General features: G+C 38.2%; 1 protein-coding gene across 1 annotated transcript in view; it reads left to right on the plus strand.

The window, feature by feature from the left end:
• USH2A (usherin) overlaps window positions 1-24,341 on the plus strand; it is a 676,006-nt gene that overhangs the window by 299,346 nt on the left and 352,319 nt on the right. Inside the window, exons 30-31 of the mRNA XM_045809720.2 lie at window positions 5,894-6,007; window positions 7,954-8,115. Coding sequence (XP_045665676.2) covers window positions 5,894-6,007; window positions 7,954-8,115 — 276 coding nt within the window. The remainder of the gene's footprint in view (window positions 1-5,893; window positions 6,008-7,953; window positions 8,116-24,341) is intronic.

Consider the following 24,341-nt stretch of genomic DNA (forward strand, 5'->3'; position numbering starts at 1 on the left):
TTTTCTTCTCCGAAATGTGTTTGGCTTTAAAAAGGATGCCATTTTGCTTTGTGTCTCAGGCTCAGTTTCCAGGCAGAGCATTTATATCTGTCTGCCTTCAGTCAGAAGAGTTAATCACAAAATTTCAACGTCACAGCTGGCTCTTCTGTTGTCTTCCTGCTTCTCGGCACACAGAGTTCTATTAGAGGCTCAAAAGCTTGCACAGCTGGTGTCAACTCCACAATGATTTTCTTTTAGGTAGTCGGGCTGCCTCCAATTACTAATATTTCTCTTTGGCTCCTTTGAAACTTGAGGCTAGAGCAAAGGAAAGAAAGTGTTGGAAATCATCATCATCGGTCAAAAGAAACAATGTCTGTTACTTTGTGGACTCCCCGGAAAGGGTAGAATGGGATTGGGGGTCTCTGATAGTGAGGGAGACAGCTCAGTGACACGAAGCAGATAGAAAAGTCTTCATTTTTCAGTCAGGCATTGAGTGCCAGCTTTGGTAAATCATTGTAAGAGCTGCTGGAAAATAGGACAAGTCAAGAAGTAAAAGGACATCTGCTTTGCATTCAAGGAGTGCCCTAAATCATTTTGAGGGACTTTTTAATTTCAAGGTTCTCCAGGACAAGACTCTTGTCCTCTGCTAGGTGGAAACCCTCAGGACACAGAGTTTGGAGCCGTATACACCAGGACTCTGAAACTTCCTACTGCAATGTGCTTTATTCCTGAAAATGAAGTCCCTGTCCCTATTCTTTCAGCTTGGGCTTTCTGCATGCACAGAGGCCCACAGGACTGCAATTCAAAGGGAATATACTTACTTTACTTCAAACTCCCTTGGTGTGGCATGTCAGGATTTCTCAATGTTAAGCATTAATGCAAAATGCATTATCGCTTAGCAGTGAGAGATCTGGTCCTGCTGGTGGCAATGATTTTAATCTGGTTACCAACACTCCTGTGTTTCTTGGGATACTAACACTTTTAAGACATCAATAATGCTTACTTTATGCTTATTGAATGTTTTTTCAGCTCATCCTCTTCCATTATCAAAAGGGACTGGCAGGTTTCCTGACATGGCTGGGGCCATTTTCTGATTTCACAGAGTTTTGTGGCTGAAAGGGAATTTGAGAGGTCATCTGGCTGGTCTAGAGATAGGGACAGTCTTAAATTCAAAGGAAAAAAGGCTCCTCTGTGATGTCTCTCAAAGAAAAAGACTCATATCCCAGCCAATCTTAAAATTTCTCACTGTCAGGATATACTTCTTTATTTTAAATACCCCAGGTGTCATAAAGGGAGATTACCCAACTTTCTCTTATTGGGTTTTCTATGGACGCAGAATATATGCAGTATTTTTCTGCCTGGGATTCCTTTGAAAATATGTCCCACTATATATTTTTCAGTAATATTGTTAATAACAGTGAAATGTACTTTCAACGATTATCCTTTTTGTCTTTGTCTTTAATTAAATCTAGATCTCCTATCACATTAGACTAGGAAGTCCACATCTTACAAATGCCCTTTTCCACTTGTCACATATGCAAGCATTCTGCTTTATGTATTAATCTATGTACTACTGTTATCATTAGGAGCCTTCAAGCTCCTAATATTTTCTTAGATGAGAAACCTTGTAAAGATCAGACGTATTCAAATATAGCACCACTATAGCACCTTTCCCAGAAGCATAGAGAAGAAATGATAAGTACATTTTGATGATGATATATTGTCATAGTAGTACTACTTTGTTTTCCTTCTTTTTCTGGAGACTGTAAATGTAAGACTCTGACACTTCAAGTAAGACCATTAGGCCAGGCACTCATTGATCACTATGGATATATCCAAGAAAGGCTACCTTAATTAGTATCGAAGAAAGTATACTTACTTTCTTTCTTTGGTAACAGGAGAACTTCTTGTAACCATCAACTTTAATCCATCCTCGTAAACTCTCCATACTGAGAAACAAGATGTAAAACCACATGTCCCAGGCAATAGGATGACTTTGTTCTGAATTGGAGAAGATGACTTGGTTGACTAACCATCTCCCAACCACTCACTGTAACCTGACAAGGGGAGAGAAAATGCTGAATTTTGGATGCCTTGGTGGCTCAGTCAGTTAAGCATCTGCCTTCAGCTCAGGTCATGATCCTGGGGTCCTGGGATCAAGCCCTGCTCAGCATACTCACCCCTCCCCTAGCTCCTGCTTGCTCTCTCTCTCTCACTCTCTCTCAAATAAATAAATAAATAAATAAATAAATAAATAAAATCTTAAAAAAAAAAAGAAAAGAAAATGCTGGATCTTTATACTACTCTTCTTATTGAAATGGGTAATACTGATCTATATTTAGGGAAAAATGATTCTCATGTTTTGATAAACTTTGTCTTTGAGACAAAACATTATGAGCGATTTCCCCAGTGGAAATAGGAAAGAAATACCACCTCGGCATCAGAAAGTACAGCACATTTTTTAAAAGTGTGATTTACAAACCATCCAAAACTTTCCACCTGTGATTTGAAGTTGGCAAGAACCAAAACATCAGCTTGCTTCTTTTTTTTTTCTCTTTTTCTATTTTGCCGCTCTCATTTCTCAGTATTTATTATTGTTTCACCTGCCTTGAAATGGGAAATGTGAGCACTTTGATGAATGGCCTAAAAGATGATCTAGTTTCTCTCCAGCATCTTTCTTTAAGAATCTCAGAATTTTTTTATGAAATACAATTTGGTCAACTTCTCTACCAAAGTACAAACCTGAAGAAAGCAAGTTTTGAGAATATTTACTGTTTTTTAAGGTTCTTAAGGTTTAAGGGGGAGAAACTTAGCAAAGGAATTTCATAATACACATATGCATGCAAAGTAACTCCTTTAGTGAAGGCAAGAAAGGTTAAATAAAATGCTGAAGACCATTCAGTGACCGTGAATTCCGTATCTGGTTTGACATGGTCCTTCTTAAAGTCTGCAATAAAACCTTTCTTGCTAAGTTGATGTAACAGTCATAATTCTCCCATTGCACTTCCCTATGATTTGGAAAGAAATAATGTGTCGGGATGAGGTATTTTGTAAGGCCAGTCTTCAAAACTATAAAATAATGAAACTGCTTCTATGATGTTTCTCAGTGATAATATTACCTGGTTGTATATGCATCTGCATGCTAAAGATTTCAGAGCACCAACCTGGATGTATCTAAACCATTGTGTCTCTTTGGACATGGTATTCCTGTGCCCCAGCTAAATCATGACTGTCCCTAAGAGACACCGCTTTTCACATAGGTCACATAGCTTAAGTGATGAACAAAGGAAGCTAATCTTATATCCCAACATGTTTTTCTTGTTTGCTGTAGGATTAAAAGTCTCACTCTCTAGAGGCTGTTTCATTTCTTGTTAGTATGGCGGTATACTCATTCAGACATGCAAGACTCTTGCAGCAGATTTAAAATTGGCAATAAGAAGACATGACAAATATCAAATATTTTCAAAGGATAAAATGGCTAGAACATAGCTCACGAGGTTACCTTAGTTTTGAGTCTGGACTTTTGGGATTATGGTGAAACATCAAGAAATGGGAAAACGAAGCTTAGGAAATAGTTGAGGCTGTGAGGTCTGGACTGGAGCATATTGAGAATGAAATGCTAGTGGGACATCCAGGTGGGATATATGACCTGCAGGGAGAGAGACAGAACCGGAGCCAGGAGAGATATGCAGTCTGTAGCTACAAAGGAGAGATGGAGCTACAAATCACAGAGGTCAGTGTTTAGAAGAAGAAAGAAGCCTGAAGACACTACCTTGTAAAAACAAAAGCTATTTAAAGGATTCTGAAGGGAAGATGAGCCAATCAGTTCAAGGAAAGAAAGGAGCTCTCAGGAGCTGAGGAAAACAACTCCAGAAATTCAGTTGCACAGAGAGAGCTGAGGGAGTCAAAGTCCAGTAAGTAGAGGGAAGACAAGGATTTGAGGAAGGATTACTTGATCTGATATTTAGAAATTACCAGTGATCTTCAAAAGATAAAAATCAGGATGTAGTAGCCCAGTGTCGGCAGGAAACTGAGTTGCTGTAGTAACAGCTTGGATTGGCATGGACTCTGCTAGAGCTCTCTCCTTGCACAGCTCTGTGTTGAGCACTTTAGACTCCTAAACTCCTTTAATCTTGATAGTAACACTATGAGGTAACTATCTATTGTCCCCAACTCACAGATGAGAACTGAGACCTCTCCTTCGAGATAGATATTGTTATTACCTGTTTACAGATGAGGAAACTAAGGCACAGGGTCTGAACAACTTGCCCAAATCCATACAACAAATCAGTAGCAGAACTGGCACTTGGATCCAGGCGATCAGGCCTAAGTCTATTCTCTTGACCACTTCACCACCACATGACGAGGATGTGTAGGTGGCAATAAACATTTTCTTTTAAGACATCTAGTGGAAGGAGAAATAACTTCTTAAAAGAAAGTGATCTTGGAATGCAGGTCATGGTCTAGGAAGTTCAAGAAGTAACAGTCACCACGCAGGAACGAAGAGCAGCCCGTTAGGACATGAGGTGGATTCGAGATTGGAGGGAGCTGAATTTGGCATGAGGGAGTCATACATGTGTGTGTATTAGGTCACTGGCACAATGTCTTCTTTGGCCATGAGTTAAGGTGATGGTGCCATGTGCAGCAGAGAGGGCTCAGGGGCCCAGGGCAATGCTTGGGGAGCTGTTGGAATGAAGACTCGAAGCCATCACTGGGGATTGAGGACATGTGGGAGGTGCCCAAGTAGACAATGGCTCTGGTCTTTGCTTCCTCGTGCTCTTTGCTCTTTTGATTTTTTAAAAAATTTCTATTAGGCAGAGGAAATACGAAAACATATATGTTAAATTTTGTGTTTGAAAGATGCAAGCTGTTACCAATATCAGCACATTTAAATAACAACACATTCTCTAGGGTATTGAAGGAGTATACCATGACTGGGACCATCTTTTTATAAGACTGATGATGATCTATATGGTTAGGATTAAAGACAACTCTGAAAAATGTCCACAGTAAAAAATAATGGTGAGCAAATACACAAATTATACTTTTGATACTTCTTTAATTCCTGGGATTAAGTAAATAAAGAGCTTCTGCCTTGATTATGAACATTAGTAAACAGAATGTGCTTTCATTTCTACAGGTACTTTTAATTGCTGAACAAATCTTATGTATTCACCACAAAACCAGGTTAATTCAACACTTCCATGTGCACCACTTCTGTTTAAGACAGGTGTCTTAATTAAATAAACTAATAATTTTGCAAGTAAAAGCACAAAAGCATAATTATCTAATTTGCTAATTGTTCAACTATGTTGATTTGCATATTTGTTAGTTGTAACATGAACAAATAGTTTGTATATGTGTATCCTACCGTTAAAGTAATGAAGCCACTCTTGGGATTAGCATTTCCTAAAGTGTGTTAATAGATGCTATGTAAAAAGGGCTCTTGTTGAATAAGGCTGAAAAATGCTAGGTTAGAGAAATTGAATAGTTTTATTCTGCAGGAGGTCTGGAATCCTAGAATGGGATAATATGCATCTTAACGATCAGATCCACAGCACTCTGCTTCACGAACTATGTATGGAAACCCATTTTTATAGGGGAAAGTCTCAGGGCACTAATGTTCTGAGGAGCACATTTGGGAAAATGCTGTTTCAAGTTGTTTTAACAATAAGTTGGTCTCACAATTTTTTTTTTTTTTTTGCTCGTCACTCCATTCTGTAATCAGTACACAGGCAGGAAAATGAATTAAAGGGGCATATTTTTTGTGTATGTCTGTGTTGCTACATCTCTCTCTTTCTCTCTCTCTCTCTCTCTCTCTCTCTCACACACACACACACACACACACACACACTGTTCTTTATAGCTGCTTACAGTAAACATACAAACCTCCTTTTTCCCCCTTTTATTGTAGGCATATTGACAGGCTTGCTACCCTTCAAAAACTATGCAGTAACCCTAACTGCTTGCACTTTGGCTGGCTGTACCGAGAGCTCACAGGCATTGAACATCTCTACTCCACAAGAAGGTAAAGTAATTTCAAAGGTCTTGACTTCCACATTTCAGTTATGAATAATAAAATAGGAGAAGAGCTAAATGCTGCAAGGCCATTTGCTGGAAAACCCCAACCTAATTTGATGACAAAGTGCATTGCCAGGCCATAATTGCTCCATTTTTTGGGGGGGTGTGAAAATGAATCAAACTCCATACCCTTTAATGACATGCATCTTTAATAGCTGTAATGCAGATTAATGGGCTTTTTAATTGCTGTTACATTGTTCATGCAAGAGCCTTGTCATTAATATGAAGCATCTGAAAGATTAATGAAAGCTTCCTCATTTTACTATGGCTCAGAAGTAAATCTAGAGACAGTCTGACTAAAAAGAATTGATTGTACGGCACAGTATGAAATTGAGAATCAAACGGTTGATTTCCATGGTCTCTTTGAACTGCTAAACACCAGCACAGGCAACAATTATTTCAGTATGATGGAGCCTCCAAATGCCAGTTGAGGCATTATTAATCACTGCTCGGTTCCTTCTGACTGAAGTCTCACTTTTGTTGTACTTGGAACTTACAAACTGTTGGCATAAATTAATGTTTCAGAAAGCATACGTTAAGAAGGCAGTGAGAAAGAGAAAATATTTTAGCGCTCCAAAGTGAAAGCTTTGCTCAAGAATCAGAACGCATCACTTCAAGAAATAACAGCCCTCCAAACAGTTGAAGCATTGTTACTTCATATTTCTCTCTCCTGGATGAGAAGAATTACACTTTCTTCTACTGTCTGGCTGTCAAGTTATTTAGGAGATTGCAAAGCTAGATCTTTAGGGGAAGAGTCAGCCAGCCTCTCTCCCCCAACATCCATCCATCCTCCTTCCTCACTCCCTCTTTTCCCCTTCCCTCTTGCAAATCCTTGAGCAAGTACCCCTTGTGCAGAAGACAAAAAAGAAAGACAAGGGCCCATGTGATGAAACAGGGTAGAGGGCTCTGTGATATCCTTCATGCGACCTTGCCCCAACAACAGCCTCCTCACCGGGACCACGCCATCAGTGACCCGTCATCCATGTTTTCTCAGGGTTCTCTCGGTCTAGCCTGTGGAGAAAAGCACTGTTTCTCTTACTGAGGCATTGCTTCCCCTGGGCCACATGATCCACATGATGGTCCTCTCCTTTAACAAATGCTTCCACCAGCCTCAGTATGGGACGAGCGTCCTTATTTTCTCTATACCCCCTACTCCCTCTGTCCAGGTTTTGCCTGGAACCCTTCAAACCTACTTCAGAGCTGTATCCCAGAGGGATTCCTACTGGTCCAGTTCACCGTTCACTCTTCATTATTTAAGGAATTCCCAACTTCCAGCTTTTTTAAAAAGTTACTGCCAATGTACCAAACCATAGATGTATTTAGGGTCAATATTTTAAAATTTTTAGTTCCTGTGATTCCGATTTATTCACCATTACAGAAAATGAACGGAACCTTATTTGAAAAAAACAAACTTATACACAATGTTGTTTTCATATATAATTAATTCCATTGATTCTGTGCTTACTGGTTATTTCTATAGAAACACATAGGCTTTTTTGTTTCTATTATGAACCACCCTCCCCAGCATTGCCTGCCTTAGATCAAAAGCTTCTCAAGGGTAGGGACTCCATCCGTTTGATTTGCTTTAACAGGCACAGCCCCAAGTGGAGATTATGGGTTAATAATACTCTTGATGAAGTAATGCAAGCATCAGTCAAATGAACTGGTATAATATGCCCCATCCATCATTAATGCAAATTCTCATAAATTCAGGACAATTATTTAGTACTGTTCCTAAAGCAATTACTGACAAGCTGCCCATGAATCAGGAATATTCTATGCATGGCATTTCAGGTTTATTTCATGATTTATTGAGTTAGGTCTGAAAAGTTTGAATTAGAAAAGTAAACTAAAATTAGGCTCTATAAATCTTTTTTTTTTTTTCCCCCACAGCCCCACAGGAAGTTCAGCCACCGGTAGCCAAATCTCTTCCTAATTCTTTGTTGCTGTCCTGGAATCCACCCAAAAAAGCAAATGGTATTATTACTCAGTACTCTTTATATATGGATGGGATGCTAATCTTTTCGGGAAGTGGAGAGAACTACACAGCCACAGGTAAGACTTCTAGGTATCAGTAAATAGTTCTAGTCTATGTTAGACTATGTATATTTCAGATATCTGTAGTCTGTAATTGTCGGAAAATGTGGTCTTTAAAATTGGGGTACTTAATCTGTCTCCTGTTATTTGGTCCCCTTGTGTGGTCCCTAGCCACACTCATCATGCCCAGTTGTAAATGTCATTTCAAACAAATTCCACTGTCACATGAGTTAACTACTTTAACGTCTTCATTAATGCAGGATAATATTAAGACTCAGATGCGTGACTCAGTGTAGTCTGAATTTTGGTCATTTGAGAAGAAACATAGTATATAAGTCAAAATCGTGTTACAATGTGTGATGACACTTGAATAAAATGAGGTAAATTGCTGAAAACCTTGTAAAATGCAAGAAGCCTACATTATGTCTTGTTGCCTGGTATCTGGATCATGCTTATATTTCTGTAGTAATGTTAGTGGTTATATATGGCATAGTATTTTATAACTATATGTGACTATCCGGTAAGACATCATGAGTCAAATATTGACTGATGAAAAACTGAGGCCTGGAGATATGACGTTCTTCATGAAAGGTCACAACCAGGGAGAGTCAGAGGCAGGATTAATTATTTATGTATTCTCTCCTCCACATTAATGCCAAGTGCTAAGGTTGTAATAGGAAATCTGTGGCACCCTGGCCCTCCTGTGTTGGCGCTCGTGGCTTCAGGGGGACGCACACAGATGCAGGGATGAGGCATTTGTGCACAGGGCTGTGGCATTTACCCAGTGGCATCCTCAGGGTTTATGTTTTTTGTGTCCTCTCCAGACTGAGAACCTTCAAGGGACAAGAGCTATTACTTTAATATTTTGTTCCTTGAGGTTGGAAGGAATTCTGTAATACATGTTCTAGGAGGTAGGTACTATTATTACCCCCAGGTTACAAATGAGGAAATTGAGGCAGAGAAAGATTAAGGAACGTCTTCAAAGTCACACAGGCCGTGAGTGGGATTTTAGTACGGATGCAAGCATTCTGGCTGTGGGGAAGAGCATGCGGTCTTAAAACAAGTTATTTCACTTCTGAGACTTAGTTTCTGAATCTGTAAAATGGGAACAACTACAATTTTCAAGATTTTAAAGAAAACTAGAGCTAAAATACCTAATGTGTTCTTAGCACTTAGTAAAGAGAATACTCTTATTTCTTGTAGAATGCAGAGTTCATGTTTTAAACTTTAAAAATAGATTAATCCTGTCCTAATGATGTCTGAAGGCATTATTTTAATTAAATATTATAGGCCACAGAAATTACTTCAAAAGAAATGAAAAATATCTTGGAATGAACTATACACATGAATTAATAATTAATAGAAAACACTTTTGTAGGACCAAAAAATATCATCATGCGTAATAGGAAAACACAATTTTTAGGCCCAGTACGGACATTTTCTCTGAGAAGCCTTCTCTGACATCCCAAGTATGAGTTGATCTGATGCAGGTATGCTCCTTGTAAACCTGTGTGCCTCCTCTTTTTTTTTTTTTTTTGTGCTGTCTTTGAATAAAGTTGCTTATTTACTTGTCAGTTTGCCCTTCTGAACACTAAGCTTCATAAAGACATGACCGTAAGTGTCTGGTTCATTACTTTATCTCCAGGACTTAACACAGAGTGGGTATATTTATTCATTTGAATAAATGAATGGATGAAGTTGGGTGATTGTTGGGAACAGAAAAAGAAGCTAGCAAAGGGGAAATTGTGGAGGGCAGGGGTAGGGTGGGAAAGAAAAAGTGACAGAGAAAAGAAAAAAGAAAGGTAGAAAAAGAAACAAAGATCCCTTCCATGGGTAGACACGAGCACTAGCCCAGTCCATAGGGAAGTTGTGTGGTTGATAGTAGGTCTCAAAATGTAAACCTTGACTATTTCCAAACTGTGCAGAATGCCATTTGAGGTGACACTGTGCACAGCCAGAAGATGAGCAGTGTGGGGAAGACAGGAGGCCAGAATTCACATTGATTTCCAATGCTACTTCCAAAATGATACAAATAATGTATATTGTTTGATTGAATCATAAACAAAACCATGTGACTCTGGTGTCTGCAATGAAAACTCTTGGCAAATGTTACCAGAGTGGATTAGTACAATAGATGTCCCCCAAATATAATACACTGTAAAGGACGTGAAATATTTTTAAAGTGCCCACAACCATCTCATCAAGCTACAGAGATAATAGATTCTTTAATGGTTTTCATTTTTTATGTAGATTTTTAAAGATTAAATCCTAGCTAGTATTCTTTTTTCCTATAGCCTTCTTGGCTCCTAGTAAGCAACTGTATTTCTTGCCATTCTCATCCCCAAACGGCAGAAGATATGAGGCCCATTGAGACTGCAACACGAAGGAGAGAAACGAAGCCAAAAATGTTATGATGGGATTCAAAGTTGTGCACGATTAAACTAGCATGAGAGCTAGTAAAACCGAGGCCGAGAGAGGTTAAGAAATTCTAATCCAGGGGCACCTGGGTGACGCAGTCGTTAAGCGTCTGCCTTCAGCTCAGGGCGTGATCCCAGCGTTATGGGATCAAGCCCCACATCAGGCTCCTCCGCTATGAGCCTGCTTCTTCCTCTCCCACTCCCCCTGCTTGTGTTCCCTCTCTCGCTGGCTGTGTCTATCTCTGTCAAATAAATAAAAAAAAAAAAGAAAGAAATTCTAATCCATATCAGAGGAACCACTTCAAATATGGACCTGTCTGACCCCAGAGTCCATGCTTTCATTCTTTCCACATTCTGCTACTCAAATTATTACATATTATCTTATTTTTTACATAAATAAATATTATATATTATTACACATTCACGTAATGTGTAAATATTTTGTGTAATATGTAAATTATCAACATATTCACATAAACATATGTGTAAATATGCAAATATTTACACCGCATGTGAATGTTACATAATATGTAAACATTACATATTTACGTAAATAAATATTACAAATTATTACATATGATTTTATTTTTCCTCCCAACAATGCTGACAGGGAGACCAAAGCCTGATTGCAAACCCCAGAGCACCCATGTTATTCTTTTTTGGGCTGCCACAACAAAATACCAGAGACTGGCCGGCTTAAATAACAGAAATTTATTTCTTACAGTTCTGGGGACTAGAAGTCCAAGATCAAGGTGTTGACAGGTTTGGTTTCTCTCGAGGCCTCTCTCCTGGGCTGTCAGACAGCTGCCTTCTCACCATGTCCTCCCAAGGTCTTTCTCCTGTGTGCACAGCCCTTTCTTACCCGGTCACCAGTCCTGTTGGATTAGGGTCCCACCCTTATGATCTCACTTAACCTTAATCACCTCTTTAAAAGTCCCATTTCCAAATATAGTCACATGGGGAGCTAGGGCCTCAAAATATGAATGTGGGGGAACACCGCTCAGTCCATAAGAGCACCCTAAAGGGAGTGCTTTTTCTACTATCAGCCTAGGCTGAATGCCCACTTCTGTATAGAGTCTCAAATCATGTGAGGATTGAAGAAAGTAGCCTTTAGGATCCTTTTCAACTCTAAGATTTTATATCTGTAATAGGCACTCGTTTTAGGTCATTTAGGTCTTCAAAGTCTACCTGTCTACTAGGAACTGCAGAGAAGGCACAAGGAGAAAGGGAAGCTGTTTATCTAAAGTCAGCCAGGAGAAAGCTGATAGAAGAAAGCCTGGCCGTTTGAACAGGCTCTAGCCTCTTCAGACACTGCATCGTACCACGTTCCATCATCAGATGCGTCCATGACGTCGTTAGGACTTGTTGCTCGTCTTTGTGTCAGGATCTTTGTGAACCGATCTCCTTTCCATGCTGAGAGTGGGAACTTCCCCTGGTGAGGGCCAGTGCTGTCGGTCATAGTGAGAGTTTAGGGCTACTGGAACGGGGTCTCTTCAGTGCTGAAATGCCGATTCATAGGGAGACAGAGAAATGGAAGATGCAGTCTAATGGATTAGAGAAATAATTAATAATATTTTTCAATTATAAAAGCAGTATATGCTTATTGAAAATAATTGAAAAGATCCAGATGTCTAATACCTGATAATCCCACCGTACCTATAGAAACTCTATGTAAAATGTAATTCCTTCTAGTACCTTATTCATGTTAACAAAGTTGATCTATAATGTATAATGTTGAATCCTCACATATTTCCTTATTATGACTGTATCCCACTTTATGAAGCATTTTTCCTGAAAATATTTTGAAATATTTTAATACTAACATCACATCCCATCCAAATGTACATTAATGTATTTAACCACTTGAAAGAGTTCAAGTTTCTAATTTATCTCTCTTTTAAATATGTTGTGATAAATATGGTTGTCTGTAATCTTTGTTTATTAGATTCCCAAAAGGGGAACAGCTAAGTCAAAAGTAGTGAACCTTCCCGAAATATTTGATACACATTTTCTTGCTGTTTCCCAGAAAAGTTCGTCAGCAGGCCATGTTATATTCTTTAATCTTTGATAATTTTTCAAGCAAAAAATATTATTTTATTTTTGTTTGCATGTTTAACTACTAGGTATAAGGCATACTTCCTACATGTTTATTAGAGATTTACGTTGTGCTTTGATTCAGCTGATCATAGCCTTGATGAGCAAAAATTTAATAGGTGAGGAATAATTTTGAAACTTCCTCAAGAGCTGTGTTTTATACCCTGTTTTCCCTGGTTGTAATCATCTGCATGTTTAAAATTCCTTGTCTTCTACCCTATCAAAAACTTCCTTAAATAATCTGGCTTAATGTGTCCTCCTAAATATTCGAAGTGTCAACCTTTCTTTCCTCACTCTTACTCCATTTATTTGTAGCTTCCTCTTAAGTTCCCACAGAATCCCAACATTCTTCTGTTATGTGTAGCAAATGGATCTTGCTGCCATGTGGATACAGGTAAAAGTAAATGCATTTCAATTCAGAAGGCACTTAGCATCTCGGTGGCTTGAATTTTTTTTTCTTCCTTCTCTTAAATATGAAGCATTAAAAGTCAAAGGCATTGCTGCTCCTCGAGTTAGTACAAAATATATTTAAAAATGCATACAGTTCAAATTTTTTGCCTTGCATAGGCCATAAGCTAGTAGTATGGTGGGTCAGTTGTGACACTGAAAAATGAATCCAGTTAGAGAACCTCCCGAAGGCTGTTGATGTTTGCTATAATAAATAGCACACACTTTAAGTCAAACTTTTTCATTCTGTATTCAAAGGTAATGGATTTTTCGTAACCATAGTAACCTTGGTGTATTTCTGGATAAATACATGAGGTATATACATTCTAGTTTTATTTTTGAATATAAACTACCACATTATGTATTACTAATAATATGAAAAATAGGATGTAGGTTAGTATAATGACAGCTTAAACTAGTATGCATTTTTCTTCTGCAAAAAATAAATATTTATCAAAAGTATAGGTTCAATTAATTTTTCCCCCAGTTTTGTGGTATTCTGGTGGTGCCATTTATCTTTTTTTGCAAGATCTCCATTAATCTCTTATTTCTGTCCCATAACAGATTTTTAAGAATTTCGAGGTAAAAACAATTGTGCTTTAAAGCTTATGATTAAAAACATTATTGAAAGATTGAAGGACCTATATTGATATCACCAACAGAGCTATTGTGAGCCACTTAAGATGGGCGTATATAGCATGTTCATAAAGAGGTAGAAAAAAAGAAACCTTTTGTGAGACCGTTCAACATACCAGGATTGTTTCAAAGTTCAGGCTAGATAGCATCCTGATTGATGATGACTATCCAAACTGTAGCCAACCAGATCATTCTCATTTTAAATGAGCACCCTACCAGAAACTGGCAATCTTTAAGAAGTTTGTGAGATGTTTCAGAGAAGCCTACAAAGTTTTTGGAAACAAGGATAACAAGATGGTGGGAACGGGGAGAAGTATACTATGGGCGTGACAAGGGCGTTTATGTGAGCTGTGCAAACTGGTAAAGAAAGACTAGCGATCCCTTTGGACAGTTCTATTTTTATGACACAAATTCTTGTTGGTGACCCTACCTGAGCCACTGCTGCTTATAACTCCTAGAACTCCAAAGGGGTAAATAAAGGTCGATAAGGACTCTGTAATGTAGACATAGATATATCTGACACCAAACCATAAAACGTATGCTTTCAAGTGTATCATCTAATAAATCTATAGTAGTCTTATGATTGAGTACAAGTGGCTGATTTCCAGCATGAGGGAAAGTATCTTTCCACTGCTGCCTAATCGGGACCTGGGCTTCTATCACTGAGGCTAAGGCAGTAAAGAAGCAAGGATAACAGCAATGTAAGAGTGTGTGTGTGTGTGTGTGTGTGTGTGTGTGTGAGAGAGAGAGAGAGAGAGAGAGAGAGAGAGAGAGAGAGAGAGAGGACATGTAACAGAGACAGAGAGAGAAGGAAAGGAAAGAGGAAAAGCAGATGAATATCTGGAACAGTTAGATAGTAAGTATTTATATCTTTAACCAACTAAAAGTGCAAAAACTGGGAGGTTTTTTTGGTCTCATTTGCCAAGGTCAAAAAAGAACCATGTTTAAACAGCAAAATAGAAATGTTCATCTTGAATCTTCCAAACACTTAAGTATGACGATGAGAAATTTATTGCAGAAGAAGCTGTATTGCTTATGGCACAATAAAAAAGCATTTAAAGGTTAGGTACTTCTAACCAAGCATTATAAGGAAACTTAACAATTCTCTACAAATTTGAGCTAAATTATATTCATTCCCACTGATGGTTTACAAAAGATCCTTTCTTAGCAAAATAAAACTTCACTTTAACCTTGATATTATCTGGAATTTTACAGTTTTGAATACCAGTGCATCTAAATCACTCCTTTTACATAAAGTAATAGTTTTGAGGGGATACTGTTAACATGCCTGTGTTCTAATCCATAAGGCCGAGTATTAATAAGACAGAGCGTATGAGGGTTTTCAGGTAAGGCGATGATCTCATCTATGAGTCATGGTGTTTCTGTATTACAAACTAAGTCATACTTTGTGCCCTTTTTATGTCACAGACATACAGCACTGAATTATAAAAAGTCTAAGAAGCCTTGAGGCTAAAAGGAAAAAAAAAAAAAAGCCTAACTTATGAAAAGAGGCTAGATCACTAACTCTGTGATCAAAGACTCCAGGAGAGTTGCTCAAGGTCTGGCCACATACCAGATCCTTGGGTCAATCAACAAGGGATGCTTGACTCTTAAAGGGTAACTTAGTAACAAAGGGCCAAGTGAAATGAAATAACTTATACAGATGTTGAAATATCAGTTGTGGTTAGTTGTAAACATTACAACCAAAGTGTCATTTTTACTTTAAGATATTTCTAGAGTGTACCAGTATGTGAAGAAATGAAACTTGTTTAAATTTATATTTTAAAGCCTATACTCAAATATTTCCTGTAATCTGTTAACCTAAGTGATGAATAATATGTTCTTAAATAAGTAGGAAAGGGCTTTATATTTGAAGGGATTTCAGAGGGAGAGAGGGAAGTAACGTCCAATAGAAAAGGAGTGGCGTTCAAAGGGGAAAACAGTGATGGAATACGCCCTTCCATTGAGATGTTTATAAACAGAGGCTAACTGTTGCTATGCCAGGCACAGTGACAACTGCCATTATTTTTTAATTTATTTTTAAAAACTTAATTGAATTATAAATTCTTATCAAAAACATAAAACATATCTTCAGCGGACAGCTTGATGAATATTCACAATGTGAACACATCTGTGGAGCCAGCACCAAACCAAGAAATAGTCACTGTTAACTCTCTAGAAGCACCCCATTTTTGCCCTCAAGTCTTATCTTCTGACTCAGGTGATGCTTTCCTCTTAGCATAGATTTGTTTGCTATTTTATTTTACTTAATATGAATGGAAGCAAATAGTATGTTCTCTTTTGTCACTGGCTTCCTTTGGAAATGTAGGTAGAGACAGTGAATCAGTGATACAGTCTTTTGTGTTCCTCTTCCTATACCCTGAATCCTCCGACTCTGGATAGTTGCTATAACACTGTCAGTTGTTGTTTTCTGACCTTCTAGAAAGCCATTGTAGGTTTTCAGAGGAGGGGGGGGTGGGAAGATGGGGTAGCTGGGTGATGGGCATTAAGGAGGGCATATATTGTGATGAGCACTGGGTGTTATAGGCAACTAATGCATCGTTGAACACTACATCAAAAACTAATGATGTACTGTATATTGGCTAACTGAACATAATAAAAAAATAAAAATAAAAAAACAAAAAAAAAATTCATTTAATGCAAAAAAAAGAAAGCCACTGGAATACTTAAAGAATGAAATATCTACATCTTTCTCTAAGTCCAAAAGTAAGAAATAATTATAGAAAGTCTTCATCTATGAAATTAAAAGTTAGCACATGAAATCACTGGCCTGTGTACACCAGCAAAATAATTTCTGAATGTCCACTAATGGAATATTGTATGGCCATATAGCTTATGAAGCAGTAGAAGAATATTGAATAATGCAGAAGGATGTTAAAAACACATTTTCATCAACAGCATGTAACGCATGAGTCTATTTTAGTAAAATACATGTGAGTATATATACATATGTGTGTTTATGTACATCTAATTGTTAATAGTGGTTGTCTTTCAGTCATGGGATTTAAGTGTTTTCTTTTCCTTAAGGGGAGTCTTTTCATCTTTCAAGTTCTCTGCAGTTTAGATATTAAAAGGAGAATTTTTGTAGTATTTTTTCACAATTTTAATATATATGTAAAAAGTCTGTATAAAGGATGCATATTTTAGGACTCTATCACCTATTAATACTTAGCTTTGACTTCTTTCTAGTCTTTACCCTGATATTTAATCAGTCGATCCCTTACTTACCTCTTCTGGCCAGTGTCAATGACAGTCTTCTCATCACCCCTAGAATTATCTACTGCCATTAAAGCATCACACAATGTGTTTGATGATCTACCCCAATTCACACATTTTCCTTTGATTCACAGAATCTTTCATATAATTTTACTACAAATTTGTCACTTAAATATCTTCTATCTTGTAACAGAAACTTAAAGGGGATAAATCTTGATCCAAAACCAAAATGTAGGTTCATTGAGTACAGTTATCATGTGTTTATTTATTTTCATAATCTCTATAGTATGTATCATAGAAATAAAGACCCAATTGGCATCTAATGAACTCTTATTGAATTGAGTTGAAATGAATTGGATTAAATTGAAGAAACACTGGGAGTCAGTAAACTAATATTTTAAAGTAAATGACAACAAACACCGATGCATAATTCAGAAGTAATTAATATGCTAAATGTGGTAAGCAGTTTTAATGAGGTAGGCTGTTCCTGTAGCTTCTTGGAAATTTTCATGTAATTATCCAATATGTAGCTTTTTTTTTTTTTTTTTTTTTTTTTGGTTAAACTTCTTGTATACGTTTGCTAGGGCTGCCATGACAAAGTATCACTGAGTGGGTTAAACAACAGAAATGTATTGTCTCACAGTTCCAGAGGCTAGAAGTCCCAGATCAACTTGTCGACAGGGTTAGCTCCTTCTGAGGGCCAGGAGGGAGAAGCTGTTCTGTGCCACTCTCCTGGTCTCTGGTGGTTTGCTGGCAATCATTGGCATTCTTTGACCTGTAGATGCTTTGTCCTGATCACTGCCTTCATCTTCACATGGTCTTCTCCTTGTGTACCTGCCTATGCCAAATTTCCCCTTTTTATAAAGACACAAGTCATATTGGATTAGGGTGTCATCTTAACTTGTTACTGCTACAGCAGAACTACTTCCAAATAAGGTCATATTCTGAGGTACTGGGGGCTAAAATTTCAACATATGAATTTGGCAGTGTGGGGTGGGGGGTGGGAAGACACAGTTCAACCTATGACTAACTCTATGTATTTGATTCTGTGCTTAGTAACATCCTGACTTCCTTCAAAGACCTAAAAAATATCAGAGAAGATAGGCTTCTAATCAAAATCAGTTTAAAAATGGATACATCCCGTGAAAATAATACAATTTAGAAAGGGACAATCACAAGTATCAGGAATGACTCATTCATTCAATGAATATTATTGGGTGTCTACAAAGTAGATACTCAAGATTTTCTGAGCCTTGAAAAGCCAATGGGAAACACAAGGTGCAAAGGGTCTGCCGTCATGGAGCCTATAGTTCAGTGCGGAGTGGTTAGAGAAGGCCTCATACTATTCATCTTATAGTGCTTAGTCTTCTTGAAATAAATGAAAACTGAGTCTCTCCTGAGGGTAGCAATTTCTTCTTCAGTCATTTTAAGTGGATTTAGATCATTCCCTGATGTCTGTGTAATTCAGAAATCAAGAGGATGGGGTCAACAACTTCTGACTTTCTTCTACCATACTTCATTCCAGATGATGACTTTTTACCTTCCTTTAGTACTTACCGATCCTATAAGATCCATGCTCTTTGGCTAAAAGAAATTCTTTTCTCTGTTTTGCTCATCTTTGCTAACATCCTACTTCTGTTTCCCAATTCAGTAAAGGCTTGAGCACTTAATATATTTGCCCACTTCTTCTTTCTTTACCCCAGGTGTGTGAGGATCCTGTGTTGCTTCATCCATCTGTCACAGGAACAATCCATTAGACAGGTCGGCTTCCCATATCTTTTATCTTCTCATCTCTAAACTCAACTGTACTGTTAAGTTACTTGCCCTCTATTCAATATCCTGGACCTTGCCATCACTTAGAAATGCTCCATGTCTAACATATTAGGTTCAAATATGCCACTATCCAAAAACAAACACCCATTTTCCAGCTCCTCCACTCATTTACTCACACTAAAAATGTTTGTATTCTTCTTTGAAACTTTCAGTTTCTTAACCTCTCCTGCTCTCCCCATCTATTAGACCCTGTTTTTCCTTGCCTTCTAAGGTAACTCCATAACTTGAAATATTTTCTTTTCAATTTTCTTGACTTTCTTGCCATGTTGTTATTGCAACATATGCAAGTGGTAACCCACCAAATCTAGATCAATCTAATTGTGTTCCTTACACCTCAACGTGGGGGTCCTGAGCTCTGCTGAAGGAAATCTAATAAGCATCCAGATTGGTTCCAATCTAATATCCAATGTTCTCCAGTCACTGATAAGCTCCTAAATGCTTCCTCTGGATCTTTGTTTCCCCACTGTGCTTTGCCTTACATTCTCCATTATGGGCTCTTCAGTCATTGATCACATTTCTTCAAACCCTGGCCTCCCTGAATCTTAGCAGAATACTTTGCTTTCCATCTCAAACTGAAGCTCTTAAATGGGATTCCTCTGCTTGCTGTCACAGAACCTATTAGCTTTTCTACACCAGAATAAGTGTTCCCCTTCTTTTAGGAAACGAAGAAGTGTCTATTCTCCTGCAGAGGGGTAAGCCCCTCTGCCCCCATGGATCTTCTTCTACCTTCATGAGTACTTCTCTATCAGTTAGCCTGACTTTTCTTTATCCTACCTATATTAGCTTTTTCCATCAGCATTTCTAGAGGCTCATATCTCTTATGTGGAGAAGAAGAAAAAAGACAAACAAGGAGAAAACATGTCCTGGTTCTGAGTTCTATCTTCCACTCCTGTTCCCAACCTTCCCAACTTGGTCTTTCTCACATTCACAGCCACAGTCCTTACCTCCACTGGCTCACTTGCTTGGCCTCCTTACCTCCTGTGCATTTGCTGGAGCTTCCCTAAAAAAAAAACAACCAAACAAACAAAAAACTCCATACAAATTGGGCGCCTAAAACAACAGAAACTTATTCTCTCATAGTCTAGAGACTAGAAGTCCTAAGTCAAGGTGTCACTAGAGCTAATGCTCCCTCTAAAAACTGTAGAGGGGCACCCTTCCTTCCCTACCCCAACTTGTCATGGTTACTGGCAGTCTGGAGCATTCCTTCACTTTCAGCTGCATCACTCCAGTTTCTGCTTCTGTCATATGCACCGTTCTCCCTGTGTCCAGATTTCTCTCATCCTGTAAAAACACCAATCATATTGGATTTAGAGCCCACCCTAATTCAGTATGATCTCATCTTAACTTGATCATGTCTGCAAAAACCCTATTTCCAAATAAGGTCACATTCACAGATAACAGGGGTTAGGATTTGAACAACTTCTTGGGGGGGAAATTTCAACCCACTACAACTCCAATAACTTCATAAATACTTGACCACTCAATTGAAACCATTCTCACCAAGGCTGTCAAAGTTCTTATGGTCCCCAATTCAGGGACCATGTGAAAGCACTGTAGTTCATGGCACTTTGACAGATTGTCGGTCATTTCTTCATCACAGAGCTTCTTCCCTTAACGTCTGGGATATTCCACCTTCTCAACTTTCCTGTTACTGCTCAAGATCTCATGTGTCTTCTCTTCTTCTTTTCCCTCTACCCACAAATGTTAGTTTATCTCGGGGTTCTTCTTGGAACATTCCATACAATATTTCTGTGATGACTCAGTCCTTATCTCCAGTTCAGACATTTTTTCCTAAGCTATAAACATTTTCTAACTGCCTATTGGACACTCCTGCTTCAGGCATTTTACTCCAAGTCCCCCAAACTGAATTCATTATATCTGCTACCTCCCATAAAATAGTTTTTTTTTCCTGAATTTCTCATCTCAGAGAAGAGTAACACTATTCACCCCTTTGCCAGAAATAAAAACCTGGATTTAATCTTTTACTTTTTCTTTTTCATCCCTCATATCCAATCTTAAAATAAAATTCAAACTCCTTATGTTGGCCTATAACACTTCTCTGACTCCTATCTACTTTCTTAGCTGTATGCCATTCTCCTACTCCTACTCTCCTACTCTTACTCCCATTTATTTCTACAGTGCTGGTTTTCTTTCTGTTTGTGCTTGTTTTGTTTTTTGTTTTTTGTATTTTTTTCCCCAAAATACAATAAGCCCTTTCCTATGTCCAGACCTTTGAACTTGCTGTTTTTTTTCTGACTGGAATTCTCGTCCCCCAGTTACATGAATAACTCATTCTTCTCCTTGAGTTCTCAGATTCTGTATATTCGTTAGGATAACCTAGATGATGTGAACACACACACACACACACACACACACACACACACACACACACACACACTAGTTTCTGTTAGCAGAAACAGCCTAGAAATTCACTTGTCATTCAGTTAACAGCCATGTGCCAGTGAAGAGTTGGATCAGCAAAGCTTCCTTCCTGTACATAGTCATTCAGGGTCCCAGGCACATTTGGGTCTGCCATCTCTTACATGTGACTCACAGGTGGCTCTGGAGTTTATCTCCATTCCTGTACCAGGTAAGGGAAGGGAATGAAGGATAGTAAGTTGGAGATTTTTATGGGCCAGGCCTGGAAGTGACCTATGTTACTTCTGCCCATATTCTAAAGGCCATGACTCAGTCTCCCAGTAGGCAGCCTAAAACAACATCCATGCTCCTGCTCATAGTTCTGTAAGTCAGAAGTTTGCGTAGGCTTGGCTGGGTCACTAATTAGGGTCTCATTAGGGCAAAACCAAGAAATTGGACAGTTCAGACTCTCCTCTGGAGGCTCTGAGAAAGCATACACTTCTAAGCTCATTCAGATTGTTGGGAGAATTTGATTCTTTGCAGTGCTAGTGCTGACATTTCTGTCTCCCAGCTGGCTGTCAGCCAGGGGCAGCTCAACTTGAAGAGCCTCTCACATGGCCCCCTCCACTTCCAGAGCAAGAAACTCCTTTGCTTCATGCTTTGAATCTTTCTGACTTTCTGCTACCAGCTGGAGAAAACTCTGCTTTTAAAGGGCTTATACCACAGCAGAGTCATCTCTTTTTTCCATATAAGGTAAAGTAACCATGGGAGTGATATCTCATCATAGTCCCAGGTTCCACTCACACTTAAAGGGAAGAATTTGTGCAGGGTTCAGAGGCAGAATCATGCAGGTGCTAAGCCCTGGTTTCCTGGTAAAACAGAAACAGTACTACCTTTGCTCCTAGTGGGAGAATTAAATGTGATAATGCATGTAGAAAATGGTTAGTATGGTGCTCATAACTCTTTCAGAACATAGTAAATGATCAACAAACATGTGTTATTAATTGTAGAAATGATCAAATTATTGTTACATCATGACAAAGATTCTAAATGCAAAGAATCCCCTTCAGACATGGCACTCAACTACATAGCTTATTTAATTTAGAAACTACTTGTTGAGCATCTACTACGTGCAAGGTTGGAAGTTACATTACTGATTAAGACATTTTCATGTTTCCTCAAATTGTTCCCAGTTCAATTGCTTAGACAGAAATAGACACAACTAAATGTCATGCTGTCCAGCCAGTGGTGAGTTCTCTGACAGATGTGAGAACAAAGGGAGAGGTAATCAGGAGGATAAAGTATCACCAGAGGAAACGACTTTTTGCAGGCTTTCGAGGAGAGTTTCAGAACTGGGAGTCAGGCAAGCCTAAGGACCAGGGTAGAATAGTCCTTGGCACAGCACTGTTTATGTGTGTTTCACAAAAATTAAATAGGGCCTAGCTTGGTATGACTGAGTGCCCTGGGTGGATGGACAGGAGTGGTGAAAGCCTAGGTGAGAGTCAAATTATCAAAGGTGCTATAGGTATGTTGAGATGTCTCTGTTCTGAGGCACTGGAGGACCAGTGAAGGATTTACAGTAATGATAGAGCATGAACGAATCAGTGTTTTGGAAAATAAATAATTGTAGTAATGGCATGCATCCGAAACAGTCATAGCTGAACCTACACAGCTGTTGTCTCCATTCGTAGGTGAAAAAGCAAGTAAGAACTTTAAATGCAAGAAGCTAATTGGACTTAGCAATACAGATGGCAAAGGATGAGCAAAAGAGGAGAGAAAATATTATGTTTATTTGTTAACAGCTCTATTGTATTATATTTCTGTGCATTAGTCAGTGTAAAATCAAATCTACTTATTTTAAATCCTTTTAAATGGTGTTTAAATATTTCCTGATGACACAGTCTGCTAAAGAATTTACCCTTGGTGCAGATTTCCATTAACCTTATTGCAAATACTAAGCCTAATATTGTACATTTTTAGGGTCCTCGATTATGGAGTAAAGCCCAGTGACATCATTATAAAACCACATCTGGATAAGCTTTAGTGTCATTGTCTTTCTATCCGATTTAGGAAATTCAGCAAACTATAGGAGAGTAGCAGTATTAACAGACCCTACGTTCTCAGATTTTTAGGATGCCCTTTCTCTAAAAATAAAGGCAGAGAGGGATTAAACCTTTAAAGCCATATGTGATACAGGGAAGTGCCCAGTACAGAGACATCAGTGATATTTGGGGAATTTAGTTATATTGAATATATAAGAACAATAAAGGAGTCAGAGATTACATTCAAAGTAGTCTTTCCTCATATCTTACTTTTCTCAAATTTTTATTGTTTTCAGAGAACCTATATGAATCTTTCAGTTCCCTAAAGGATAAAATTCACTTCGCATTTTTATAAATTACTTTCAAAATAGTATCTTCGTATCATAGAGACGAACAATTAATGACCAGGAAAGCTTAGGTTATTTCTAGTAAAAGAAAGACTCAATAATAAAACCAGAAAGAAAAAAAATTTTTTTCACTCACCTAAGTACTTGATAGCTATCTTACACTGGAAATGTCATGATATATTGGATTTTATCCATGACAAATTTTGAATGCTTCAAAAGCAGCGGTTATTATTCATTCTTGGTTTTACAAAGTAAATATACTATGATTCCTGAGTCCTGAGTCTTTTAGCTGCAAGTAGTAGAAATCTAACAATTTCATCTTCGTTCCTGGAATGGGAACGATTATCTATTGTAACATGCGGGCTTTCTTCACGGACTGGAAAACACGATTAGCAGCAACTCTTGAGTTCTTACCCCACGGCTGGACAGCCTCCTCAACTCCAGATTGAAAAACATTGAGGAAGGATGCTGATTGTTTCATTTGGATCATATATCCACCTTTGGGGCCAAAAGGGCAGGATCTGGCTACTAGAAGAAGAGAAAGAAAGTATAGCCTCTGAAGATATCATTATGAGCTAGAGCACCACTCCAAATGTTGACTATTATCATTCCAAACTTTGGCTCATTTGTTACATTTACAAATTTTGGAATCTGCCAACAAAGCCTCAACCTTACTTACACATATATTTTTTCCCTTTGAATGTGTTTTATAAATACGTATCCTAGGAAATCACCCAACTCTGCTGTCCACCGTGTTCTTCCTTTTGAGAATTTCCGTGAAATTTTATCTAGTTTCTTAAATTGAATCTCTGTTTTGTTGATTTATTTTCTCC

The sequence above is a fragment of the Ursus americanus genome, chromosome 2, assembly GCF_024610735.1.
Source record: "Ursus americanus isolate L20-20 chromosome 2, mUrsAme1.1.p, whole genome shotgun sequence".
Lineage (NCBI taxonomy): Eukaryota > Metazoa > Chordata > Mammalia > Carnivora > Ursidae > Ursus > Ursus americanus.